General features: G+C 35.2%; 2 protein-coding genes across 3 annotated transcripts; both read left to right on the top strand.

Moving 5' to 3' along the window:
* The first annotated feature begins 358 nt into the window (after positions 1-358).
* On the top strand, positions 359-7,186 carry LOC137814884 (serine/threonine-protein kinase haspin homolog). The gene is made up of 14 exons (XM_068617810.1): positions 359-744; positions 830-919; positions 999-1,089; positions 1,375-1,946; positions 2,838-2,961; positions 3,128-3,237; positions 3,665-3,776; positions 4,124-4,216; positions 4,300-4,361; positions 4,442-4,572; positions 4,657-4,727; positions 4,806-4,858; positions 6,170-6,236; positions 6,839-7,186. Exons 1-14 carry the CDS (start codon positions 551-553, stop codon positions 6,968-6,970), a joined length of 1,902 nt encoding a protein of 633 aa, XP_068473911.1. The 5' UTR covers positions 359-550; the 3' UTR covers positions 6,971-7,186.
* Positions 7,187-9,091: 1,905 nt separating this feature from the next.
* Positions 9,092-12,536, top strand: LOC137814882 (glucan endo-1,3-beta-glucosidase 1-like). 2 transcript variants are annotated; one of them, XM_068617808.1, is made up of 5 exons: positions 9,092-9,347; positions 9,455-9,632; positions 9,735-11,090; positions 11,746-11,794; positions 11,896-12,536. In XM_068617808.1, exons 2-5 carry the CDS (start codon positions 9,572-9,574, stop codon positions 12,032-12,034), a joined length of 1,605 nt encoding a protein of 534 aa, XP_068473909.1. In that variant the 5' UTR covers positions 9,092-9,347; positions 9,455-9,571; the 3' UTR covers positions 12,035-12,536. The 2 variants fall into 2 exon arrangements, with proteins under 2 accessions (XP_068473909.1, XP_068473910.1); XM_068617809.1 differs by lacking the exon at positions 9,092-9,347 and having other exon boundaries at positions 9,389-9,632.
* Positions 12,537-12,963: the final 427 nt, after the last annotated feature.

Below are 12,963 nucleotides of genomic sequence, written 5' to 3'. Positions count from 1 at the left end.
CTTGTATCACTCCTATAGAGTAGTTTATGAATTATATAATCTGGACACACATTTGAAAAAATATTTTTGAATTATATAATCCAGAAACTAAAAAAGACTTTCGAATTATGTAATCTGGAAACTAATTATGTATATGAAAAAGGCTTATAGATTATGTAATTCAGAAGTTAATTACGAATTTGAAAAAAGACTTATTGATTACGTAATCCAGACTATTATAGAAGGATATTTTTGAAAATACGAAAATTTATGGAGGTGAAAGAAGAAGGTGCAGGAAGAAAGAGTCCATTTATATTGGGCTGGATCCGCTAAGGCCCAGTTTCTCCATATAATTAATAATTGAATTACTAAACAGCATATATTTGTAGTTATTTCTCATTTTTTTTTTGTGTTTGTTGTATTTTGTGTTTTAGGGTAGCAAAGAAGCATATATAAAAGAGAAATCCATGAATAAAAGTTCCCGCCAGGCATTATTTGAAATTGATGAGTGAAGGGATGAAGTGAAGCAAGAAGCAGAGAAGAAGAAACAGAGCAGAAGCAGAACAGAAGCATGAACACCAATTTCGAAGCAGTTAAGGGCACGGGTTTCCCTCTTCCTCGCTGCCCCTCCTCAAATGCAAATGCACAATCTTCTCCACTTGATCTCTGGTCAGAAATCATCGCCGATGAGCCCCCCCAACCCCAACGAATCGACGTCGTTTACCGGAGAAGACACCCTCGCAACCCCAACAACCATACCAACTCGTACCTCCATCTTCTTCATTCCGTCTTTATGCTCTTTTTCCATTTTCATTTCTTAAATTTTTTCCTTTTCGGTCCATTTTTTCAGAAACCCTTTCGATCCTCCCCTACCGCGTCCCACTCGGCCGAGTTTGGACCCCAACAAGCGAGTCAGTTGGAATCGTTCGCTTTCCACCAGGTTTGTATTCTCTTCAATCAGTTGCTCTCCAATCATCGATCACGGTTTCCTCTGATTTTCCACTAATCTTTTTTAATAGAGGGAGGACTAGTATTGCTGTTGGTGCTTCTATGGTTTACCAGCCTCAGTTGAAGAAGGACAAAAGGAAAGGAAAACCTGCACTCCCCAAAGTATGTCTTTGTCATGAAACTATGTTACTCCTTGTCTTGTATTCTGCATACACGGGAAATGCAAAATTGTTGTAATTTTTAACAATGCCAATATAAAATATCAAAATCAACACCTGGGAGTTGGGTCTAACACAACCAACCAAGGTTTGAATTTCTGTTCGGAGAGGTGTCACATCTAATGTTTTGCAATGCCTCACAGGGTTACCTTTGAAGGAGAATGATATCTGTGAGGTTTTAGGAGATTTAAATTGTTTTGTTTGTTCTCTCTGTGTCTGGTGTGTATAGGGGAAGCTTGTGCAACCTCCAAACGTTGAGAAGGAAAGGTTATATTTTGAAGAGGTTGATGCTTTTGAGTTGTTGGAGGAAAGCCCCTCACCCAAGAAAAACACATGGATCACAGATGATTTGAAACAAGAGGGACCAATGCCAACTATATGCTCCAGATTAGAAAAATGGTTACACTCTAAAAGGTTAAACTCTTCCTGCGGTCCCTCGAGCACACTGTCCAAGATACTAGATGCTTCTTCCACGCGTTTGGAAGGTATTCAAGATATTGATTTCAGTACTCCTGAATTGAGAACACTGGAACCAACTGAGAAAAGCAATTCACTACAAACCATTAAAACTGGAGATAGGAAAACTTCTGTTGAAAATGACATTCATCTTCAACAAACAAATGAAAAGATGCTGTTTGCACAAAGTGGTGAAGGATGTGAAAATATTGATGCTGCTGTTAAGAAACTTTCTCTGATATCAACGTCATCTTCGATTGACAATGACCACATTAGTCCATTTTCAGCTTTATTAGCAATCTGTGGACAGTCTGCGCCTTCACTGTTACAAGATATCTTTTCTAGGTATTTGATTGTTTCTTATTTTCTTGTAAGATACTGTTTTTGTTTATGCTTGAGTGACAAAGGTTGGAACAAGTGTGTGCTTTTGGATTTTGAAAGCATTTGAATTTCTACTTGCATCCAAATATTAATTTGTTGCTTGTAGCGCACTTGTTTCTGCTTCTCATGGTGCCTACTTGTTTGGTTATTTTATTATAAAGCCTTTTTTTTTGGCTTTTGGCTTTTGGTATTGTTATTTTTAGTTGCGTGCCAATTTTGTCTGCACTTAGTATTGGATTATGATGCTAAGGCGTTAATTTGATGTTAACTGGTTGTTCTTCCCAATGTACACATTACGGTGTCGTATTCTCACGTTAAAATCTGAATTTGTATATTTTCTCCTAATAGTAAATTGTTTGTGGTAGGGATGATCTAATAAGGTTCATGGTGCGAGGTTGAAAACTAAGGGGACATTTGTCTGCGCTTTTATTTTTATTTTCTGTTTTCACTTTTTAATTAAAAAAATGTCACATTGTTTTCAATTTTGTTTCCTATTTTTAAAGACTGTATACAGGAAACAGATAAAACAAAAAAAAGTTGTTCAGTGTTTTCTGTGCAATTATTTAAGAACAATGTGATACTTTTGTAACAAAAAAATGAATTCGGATTTAGGCTTTAGGAGGCCAAAAGGCAAGAAAATGTATTCTAATATTTTTGGGGCATAATTGGCCCTCTGCATACAAATCCATAGAAGTCAAGTAGGTAAGCTTGCATCGAGTATATACAAGAACTACTTCTGTAGTTTTTAATTAAAAAATGTTTTTGCTATAGTACATCCATGACCTCTTGACCAAGGATTTTTGAATTATGGTTCAGAGTCCTCATGTTCACAGGAATGCATTTTTCTTTTTCCAGTGGCTCAAAAACTATTGTGAAAGTTGGTGAAGGAACATTTGGAGAAGCCTTCAAGGTTAATAATTATGTCTGCAAAATAGTTCCGTTTGACGGGGACTTCAGAGTGAATGGGGAAATACAAAAGGTAACAGTTGCATATAATTGTATGATATATTTAGATACTATTGTTTTTGTTCCGAATAGTTATTTTTCAAATGTAAGTGTAACTATGTTTTCCCTGATACGATCTGAATATTTGATGAACATGTTGATAATTACCTTCTTAAATTTGTTTGCTCTATGTACTACAGAAATCTGAAGAATTACTGGAGGAGGTGCTTCTTTGCCAAACTCTCAATCGATTGAGAGGAAAAGCAGGAGCTTCTGATAATTTAAGCAGTGCATTTATCGATTGCATAGAGTAAGTATATGATTTAAAGAATTTTAAGGTGCTGGCAAAAAATATTTCCCCAGAGAACAAAATTTTGATTGGCTATTCTTCCACCAACTTTAAGGTTTTAAGTTGTGGTTGAGGTTTCTTTTCGTAACTTGATATTGTGGGAAATTACATACAGATTGTCGTGGATAACCTAAAAGTCTTGACTAGCCGCTTAAATTGTGGTCGACTCTTTTTAAAACCTTAGTTCTAGCAACAGTTTTTGAGTTTACCACCTTTAGTTTTGGACTTCTTACCATTGTGACATGGTAGAAAGTAGAAACACTAATGGTTAGTAGGGTCATTGCCATCAACACTAGATTGAAATGGCTATTTTCGAATTTAAATTTCTACTCATTTTGCAGCTAAGTACTAGAATCTCATCTATATATGGTCCTATCTTCTGTGATAGATTTAGAGTATGTCAGGGACCTTATGATGCGGAACTAATTCGAGCATGGGAAGATTGGGATCTTAAGCATGGTTCTGAAAATGATCATCCAAAAGAGTTCCCAGATAAACAGGTTTCCTTTTTAACCTCATCAGTGATCAGAGATGAATTTACGTGTATTTCTTGTTTCTAATTTGAGTTAAATATCACAATGATATGTTACCGAAGATTGGTTATGAACTTATGAAGCGACTATCATCTTTCGTGAATCAAACCCTGCTAATTTGTTACACTAATAAAGTTTTTTTAGTAAAAACTCATCTTGGCGAGAACATACAAGTGAGGAACGAAGATACGTTCTTTGGTTACTACTTAATACACTATTTATTACATCAAATGAGCAATGCATACTTCATTAAAAATCGAGCATGGTTATATCTCCCAAACAAGAATTAGATACTAATATATAATTACGTTTAGTGTTACGTGGTGTTCGTACAAGAACATGGTGGCAAGGATCTTGAAGGTTTTGCACTCCTGAATTTTGACGAGGCAAGGGCATTACTGGCTCAGGTATGTTATACGTGTTAAGATTGCACCCTCTGAGTGCTTGAAAAAGTATTAAATTTTAGGTTAATTTCTGTCATAAAATGCAGGTTACGGCTGGGCTTGCTGTGGCGGAGTCTGCTTTTGAATTTGAACACCGAGATCTTCACTGGTGGGTCATCATGCAGTGGCATAAACTATGCTGTCATAGTATTTTCACGATTACTAATTTATGAATATTCAATTGCTCAGGGGAAATATACTTGTGGGCCGAAGTGATTCTGAAGCGTTGCAGTTCACTCTCGATGGCAGGAGGATGTTAGTCAAAACGTCTGGTTTAATAATATCTATCATTGACTTCACTCTATCAAGAATAAACACAGGTGAGCACTTGAAACTTTGGTTTTAATATAGATATCGGGTTTTAAATTTGTTATTAGTTATGATTAGATGTCTTGTTCGCACAGGTGATAGAATTCTATATTTAGATCTTTCCTGTGATCCTGACCTATTTAAAGGACCGAAAGGGGACAAACAGGTAATGAGTGTTTGTTTAGAGTAGTAAGTTCTGTTTTTTCCATCTGATTAAACTAATGATTCTAAATAACATATACAGTCAGAAACATATCGGAGGATGAAGGAGGTGACTGAAGATTGGTGGGAAGGAAGGTACGATTTTCATAACTTCTTTTTTATCTCCTGTGGCAACTCTTTTTCTGAAATAGTTCAGACATGATTAATTAATAGATGAGTGTATCTTCTAACACGGATTCAAATATTTTCGATCGTTACATTATGGAAAATCTAGCCTCTATTTTTAGACACAACTCCCTCGTTCGTCCTTTTTTATTTATTATTAAGGCCATTTCACTAAACTTGGATAATGAACAATGAGAATTTGAATACTTGATTACGAGTGTCATATGGTGTTTAATAGTATTTATAGTGACGTATGTGACTAGTCAAAGGGATTCAAATCACTTGTTCCGCCACTCCCTTGTCTCTCTAATTAAGAACTGATACCTCAAATTCTTCTAAAAACAGCAATATTTTGTCTACTTGTTTTTTTGGAATGTCGTGTTTTTCACGAGAGAAACGGGAAAAAGGATAGGCTAGGTGACAGATGATTTGATTCCTTGGTCAACTAGGCCCCAACTAAATCCAAGAAGGAGAAAGGAGAGGGAGTATATACTTCCCATATAGCAATCCCTGGGGGATGAGCTAAAGCTGATCTAGTGGGTTCTTGCTTACATGAAACGTGGGTCTTAAAAAGAGTGATTATGGGTAAAATATCTCTTTCTTGTACTCAGGGCAAAGTTATTCAAAACTTCAAATGCGATTCATATCCCTCGTGTCTCTTCCTTGTAGCCCGTAAATCCCCTCCTTTGGCATTTAGGGTTTACAACAACAATAAAAATACTTATTCTATTGAGATTGACCATGTGAATCATAGATTTTTCATTCCACTTGTTTAAAGACTACATCTTTTGGAGATGCCATTCTCTTGTTACTTTGATGATGTACGCTTTGAACTTTTATTTTCTTCTCCTACTTTCTACCATTTGAAGTTAAAAAAAAAAGAGTTCATATGCTGTCGTTGTTTTTCATTTTTAATCGAAAGATCAAATTCTGAAACTGAAACAATTCACTCAGAACTCCCTTTAAATGATCTTGCAGTATTTATTACGAGATTTCTCTTAATATCTTCTCCCAGGGTTGTTATTGATCTCCTTTTAGCCCGCAAATCCCCTCCCTTTGGCATTCTTCATGTAAAGAAGATTTATCGTGTGACGAATTCTTTTACAGAACTTTAAATGGATTGAAGTGGATTTCATATCCACGCGAATAGGATAATTCGATTTGTTATAAGATTTAAGTGTCGGTACACTCTTGACAATAGTCCTGGTATACTAGTTCCAACATTCTGTTGCTATTTTCTTTTCTTGACACTGAATTCTTGTTGCCTTTTCAAATTTACAGTTGTCCTAAAACAAACGTTTTATGGTTGATCTACTTGGTAGACATACTCCTCATGAAGAAATCATTTGTAAGTCTTCTCTCTAGTTTTCACAACCATGTACCAATTTTGCATATTTATATTATATAGAAATGAATTCGTGTAAATTTTAAATTTTTAGTTTCAGATTCACTTTGGAAATTGTGCTCTGTATACTCTAGTATCACATGACTGCATTACTCGATATGAGGATAGTTTCTCTGTTATAATTGTTAAGAAATTCAATCTTTTTGTTCCTTTCTGAAAATGCTATTCGCAATTAGGAATAGCTAGTGGCTCAGTAGGGGCGGGTTTGAGTATATCATCCTCACCTCTGAACTAAAAATTCATCTATCTCCATATTCAACAAGTATAAAATTTTCATCTTTAGTATGTAGATAAGAACCAATGAAGGGACAGTTAGGGGGAGGAGGACAGGAGGATGAATATATATATGCTCATACTGTTTAATGCAGAAGTTTTCCATTAAAATAAAGATAAATTCAGATAATACTTGTATAGACGAGTTTATTTGTCATTGCTAATTGCAATTGGATGTGCTACTTGGGTTACTCGGCGGCACATAATAAGTAGTCATATCAACGGCAAAATACTGACCCCAAATATAATGAACTACTGTTTTGTTATTGCAGGAACGTACCTCAAAGCACGAGAGAGATCTACGCTCCTTTAAGAAACGTCTTGACAAGTATGATTCATCCAAGGAAGCAATTCTTGATCCCTTCTTCACTGATTTGTTCATTGAGTCTGACGCAAAGGTTTAACAATCTAGAGCTAAGTTAAAATATTGATGTATAGATCGAAATCTGATAACTACATATATGACTTCAAAACTTCCACAGCAATTCAGGTTAAGTGAGAATTTTCTTCTGTAAATATTTCGGAATGATACTGGTACTCGGGTATATTTTTCCGAGTTAATGTTATCACGTTTTAGTTTTAATGTTTATAATTGACAATATATTTGAAGTCCCCCAAAATGTGTACAGTTAACTACCTTGCAAATGTTAGGATTTCTGGATACACAGCAAAATTTAGGTTAATTAAGAAAAAAATAATAATTCAAAGCGCTGCAAGGAATATAAATTTAGAATAAAATGTGTTTTAAGTCTTCAGGTCAAATCATAATGAAATTTAAGTTAAGGACTCGATAACTAAGGAGTCAAAGCATGAACAAAGAATATGGATATTTGATAAGAACTTCATAAAACCTAATTAGAAAAAGTGATCTGGATAAAAAACCACTTGAATTTTTTTTCATTTTGAGCTGTAAAGATTGAATATTATTAATAAAAGGTTATCAAGTGCAAGATCAACATTAAACACATTTTCGTTTAAAACTAAAAGGGTTGTTTAGGAAGATTCTGAATTACTCTGCTATAGACGAGCTTAGATTCATGAGACTTAAAATAATTCATATGATCTTGGAACTTAGACAACACTTTGTGTCCAAACTTATGGTATGTTCGGACTTACGTGTAATAGAGTACAGTACAAATTCAACAATACTTTTTCAATTGCATTAACCCCCGAATCTTTGCTCTTTGTTTCATGACTGTGGGAAAAAACAAAACCTACACCTCTGTTTATGGAACTAAATTTTTTTCCCTGTTTTTAAGGAATACACAACAAACAACTTTATATAAGGCCATAATCCTTGTAGACTGATTGTCTTCTTGCCCCTCTTCTTCGAAGTTTGTGGTTTTGAGCTTGAGAATGGAGACTTTTGACACATTCTGTGCATCATCCCTATCACTCTTTCTAAGCTTTCGGCTAGAGACCCAGTCACACACTTGCCCTTGTTAAGTAATAGCAGGCAAAATAGATTATTCCACATGGCTTGTCCCCATTCATTTTACTCTCTACAGATTGTAGCTTAAGGCATTGCCTCAAACTACTCATGCCTAACACAACCAATAATGGAACTACAACTTTTTAGTCTTTTTTTTCTTACAACCTTTTAGTCTATTTTCATTTTCATCACTTTTTTCATGCCTTTATTAAGTGTCAATTTATTACTGTTGCTAGTGGTTTTTGCTGAGATAGTGTCACTTTTCTTATATAAATCTTTACCACCATCCACTAAGCTTTATAGATCCTTAGTAGATACTCCAAACCAACATCAAACCACATGCTCTCATTCCCAGGACCAAATTTTCGGTACTCGTATATTTATTTTATTATAAAAACTGATATAATTAATTAATTTTAACAGAATAAATAATACAGACTAAGTAACCTTTTAAAACAAATAAATTATTAATATTTGGCTCCTTAAAAAATAGAACCACTTGAAATACTCTACCGTTGTGGATGCTACTTCTGTATTCAACAACCACGGCTTTGAACTTGCGCCAATCATCAACCACTAATTCATCACCCTCTCAATAATCCAACGGCTCACCATCTTTATTCATTCATTCAATTAAATAATCTTAACTTTAAGCATAGTTGATGTCTGTGCATAACACAGAAACACGACACGTGTCCCATGTCCAAGGATTTCTTCCAGCACTTTTACTTTACGTCCATCGAATAAACATGATTAATTACATACAAATAAATACGATTTACTTTATTTTATAAGTACTTAAAAATATATGAAGGATTTTTCTAAATTTATTAGACTATTAGAACATTTAATTTAATAATGATTAATAATACTATAAAGCTATAAAAAATCTAATAATCATATATAACTATTATCGATATGCGAATAATAATATCATAAGATTAAGGATAATTAATATTGCTTTATAAGTAGTTAATAATGTACAAATTTAGTTAATTTGGTGGAATAATATTTATGTTCATTTATTTTTTAACGTTATTATTTTTGAATCTGTAAGAATTGAATGAAAGAAGTTTACAACAACTCACACGATATTCAACGAATTAAACTAATTTCCTCGACTGTTATTGAAACAAAATAGAGTAGATATTTATAGAATTATTTATATTTAATTTTGTGAAATTAAAAGGAGCGTGTAGTTGCAGTGTTAGAAGTTCCACTAGTGGAAGAAGCTGTTGCTGATATTGGTTGCACACAGAAAGGAGTTTGGGGGAAGATAAAGAAGCAGCAACTTTTTTTCATGTTTCTGGTCAGACCCAGACATTTCCCAACCCATCCTTCGTGACAAAGTAACATATTTTTATTATTTTCAAAATCATTATTAGAACTTGGTCGTTTTTGTTTTTGTTCCAACTTTTGCTCAACCTTTTTGGTTTGGTTTTTGTGTCTTGAACAGCTTTCCCGGTCTCAGCTCTGGTTCTTTCCCATGTCTTTTTGTTTTTAAAAGCAGCCACTCCTCCCAATATTCCAACGCACGCTCATTCTACATTGCTTAACCTCTCACTCTTTCATAATGGCCAAGGAACCTTCTCTGTGCCTCTTCCTCCTCTCTTTTCTCATTCTCCTCTCTTCCGGTGAGTAACCCTTCTGTTCTTCTTCTCAATACTTCACACTGTCTTTGCTTTTTGTTTCCGAATCTGAATCACTAACTGGGCTCCATCCTTTCTGCTTTGCAGGGACTGCATCTTCACCCTCTCTTGCTACCGCATTCCTCCACAAAACCAAGATCTCCAAATCTGAGATTCGGCTTTCTGTTACTGATTACAACATTTTCAACACTCTCACTGCCACCGACCTGCCAGTTGATTTCTTCTTAAACGAAAGCGTGGTTGAAAATTTTGTTTCTTCAAAATCATCTCCGGTTGCATGGCTGAAAGTTCATCTTTTGAACATTCTTCCACAAGTGGACATCAGGAGCATCGTTGTTAGATGTGGCAGTGAGTGCTTAGGCCGAGATGAGATGCCTTTACTCACACCTGTTATGGAATCAATTCATTCGTTTCTCAGCAATCTTCAACTAGGGAGGGAAGTTAAAGTCTCAGTGTCATTTCCGCTTTCGTTCTTAGAGAATTTGAATGCATCATATGAAAATGAGCTTCTTAGGATTGTTGCTTTTGTGAAGAAAATAGATTCATTTATCATGCTAGAGGATGCAATTGATGGGGAATCGGAAACTGTTCAGTCTGTTATTGAAAGAGCCACACTTGCTTCTATTCTTCCTTGCAAAGATGTTCCTGTGGTTTTCGCAACCAAGAGCAGTGGTATGGAATTAGCTGAATTTAGTGAGGCAGTATCCAAATATCTTGAAGCAGGATCTCGTTTTACTAAAAGGATTGCTGCATTGTATGCAGAAGTACAGACAAGCAAAGGTTTTGTACTGGAAGATCTCAAAAGAGAAGAGGGAGAAGGGATAATTCCTTTGACCCTAGGAGAAAAGCCAAGCAAAGTCCACATCAGAAGAATTCTCCAAGTCCCAACCAACTCACCTAACACAGTTTCCCCCACAAATCCAACCCCACCTTCACCAGTCATCTCACCTCCAGATACACCAACCATCATCACAGTTCCTTCCACCAATCCTGTCACAGTTTCCCCCACTAATCCAGGAGCAACACCTGTGACAGTTCCTTCTACCACACCAGCTGTTCCCTTAGCCCCTGTAAATCCAGCCAATCCAGGGGCTCAACCAGTCACCAACCCTGCGAGCTCTTATCCACCCCCATCAGGAAATGGTCCTGTCACAAATGCCCTTCCTCCTCCTCCAAGCACAAATTCTCAAGCCACGCCAGGGGGGCAGAGTTGGTGTGTGGCAAAGACTGGAGTTTCAGAAGCTACTCTTCAATCAGCACTGGACTATGCTTGTGGAATGCCAAGTGTAGATTGTTCACAAATACAGCAAGGTGGAAGTTGTTACAATCCAAATTCATTACAAAACCATGCTTCTTTTGCCTTCAACAGCTACTACCAGAAGAATCTTGCGTCAACAAGCTGTGACTTTGGAGGCACAGCAACCATAGTTAACACCAATCCAAGTAAGATCTCAGTAGCTTAATATCCCTTTTTCAGAGTTTGAGATTAAATGATTAATTTATCCCTTACTACTGTCTTCATTTTAAGAAGATATTAAGTTTTAGTCTCCATACATGCACAAAAGTTATTTAGTCTTATACGTGTATAAAAGCAAAGTTTTTGTTTCCGTTACTAATATGAGAACACAGTCTTTGCTGTGTAAAACGCTACCGGTTTTTTACTTAGTAAGAAACCACTACTAAACACGCTGTTCAAGGACTAAGACTTAACAGTTTTCTCAATTAAGTTCTAAATGTTAAAATGGAAACAACTTTAAGAAAGAAATGAATAATTTAACCTTGGCTGAAACTTCTGTTGACAGATATTGAATGAGAATTTACTTTATTATGGTCAAATCTTATCGGATGTTTGTGTAAAGATGTTGTTATGTGCTAAAATTATCATACTGTGTATATATATGGAAGAGTATTTAATGGAAGAAGTTATTCCTCTAAATCAATTTCAGTAGTTCGAGAGATTAGTCTCTGTCTCCATCCAGTGTTTTTTGTTAGGATGTATCCCAGGTCAAAATAAATATATGTAAATTAAACTCTTTCGTATTTTGTGATTCACAAAGTTGAAGATCATTTCTAAAGAACTCTGTTAAATTGTGAGCAGGCTCGGGTTCTTGCATTTATCCATCTTCTTCAGGGGCAGGCACATCCGGGTAAGTAAAATGAAATGGTTTCCTTAGCTACGGCAAATATTTTTGATACCACTAAGCCTACAAGATACTAATCATGGTCCTGTATAATGCCATTTTTGCAGCTCTATTGGCTCTCCTTCAGTTTCAGGATCCCAAAGCCCTCCTGATTTAAATACCTCAAATTCAGCTGCTCTGAGGCCTTTTCTTGACCATATGGTTCTGGTAGTAATATCCTTAGTCAGCATAAGACTCTCTATATGAGTTTTCCACAAGAATCAGCAGTGAAGTTCAATACCCTTCGTGTTGGAGTTAGTTGTGTTGTAATATTACAAGCACTGTACAGCTCAAAAACTGCAGAATGACAGTAGAATGAATAGAAGAAGAGAACATGCGCACAGGTTCTGGTCTGGTTCAGGTACAAGAGTAGTTGTGTAATTCAGTGTGCATTGCTCAGAGTTTGTGTTGGAAATTCATTTGCATATAAATGAGGTTTGCTAATGTTTTGCAAAATGATTCACGTGAATAGGTCGAGTTAGAATCCAGGTTAGTTAACTCGTAGATGGTCATGGGAACAATTTGACACTATGCATGAGTCTATTATGAGAGCTTGTGATGATGTAGAAGATTAATAAAAAGAGGTGTCACGTTTCATTGCAATCATTTCTGTAAAGCAGCAATTATGATATTGGTAAATTGTGAAGATTTTTCGAAGGGCACTGTAGATGATCATAGTGAACTTCTCATGATTATTTGTGGTGGAGCATGCATGCTTTGTTGGTTTTGAATCATCATACTCAGCAATATTTGTCCATATTCAAGAACTCTTGTTCTTAAATGAGTTGCTATTTGTTTCTTTTTTATAGAATGAGTTACTGTTTAAGTTAATGGTTGTGCATCATCGTTACAATGATGAATTCGTCTAGTGTTAATCTATTACAATATAAAATCATTTTTTAGTTAAATGATTCAAAACTGATGAACTTTTAGAACTAAAAAAAACTGAGTCAAAGATAGGTTCAAAACAGGTCAATGAAATTTTTAAGAAAATATTTTTAAATTTTTTCTTAAAAATTAAAATGTGAGGTATTTGTCATCTTCATTAACAATTTTTTTTCTTAAATAATAAATATGATATTTTTACTTTTTATAATTTTTATTTCATACCTTAAATCAATTATATCTAACAAAAA

The sequence above is a fragment of the Phaseolus vulgaris genome, chromosome 1 (genome assembly GCF_000499845.2).
Source record: "Phaseolus vulgaris cultivar G19833 chromosome 1, P. vulgaris v2.0, whole genome shotgun sequence".
NCBI lineage: Eukaryota > Viridiplantae > Streptophyta > Magnoliopsida > Fabales > Fabaceae > Phaseolus > Phaseolus vulgaris.
This window is presented reverse-complemented; position numbering and strand designations above follow the sequence as displayed.

Coding starts and splice junctions, on each gene's coding strand:
- LOC137814884 (XM_068617810.1), top strand. CDS start 551: ATGAACACCAATTTCGAAGCAGTTAAGGGCACGGGTTTCCCTCTTCCT. Junction 920..998: donor AATCGTTCGCTTTCCACCAG/GTTTGTATTCTC, acceptor CTTTTTTAATAG/AGGGAGGACTAGTATTGCTG. Junction 3,238..3,664: donor GCATTTATCGATTGCATAGA/GTAAGTATATGA, acceptor CTTCTGTGATAG/ATTTAGAGTATGTCAGGGAC.
- LOC137814882 (XM_068617808.1), top strand. CDS start 9,572: ATGGCCAAGGAACCTTCTCTGTGCCTCTTCCTCCTCTCTTTTCTCATT. Junction 11,091..11,745: donor CATAGTTAACACCAATCCAA/GTAAGATCTCAG, acceptor AATTGTGAGCAG/GCTCGGGTTCTTGCATTTAT. Junction 11,795..11,895: donor TCAGGGGCAGGCACATCCGG/GTAAGTAAAATG, acceptor CCATTTTTGCAG/CTCTATTGGCTCTCCTTCAG.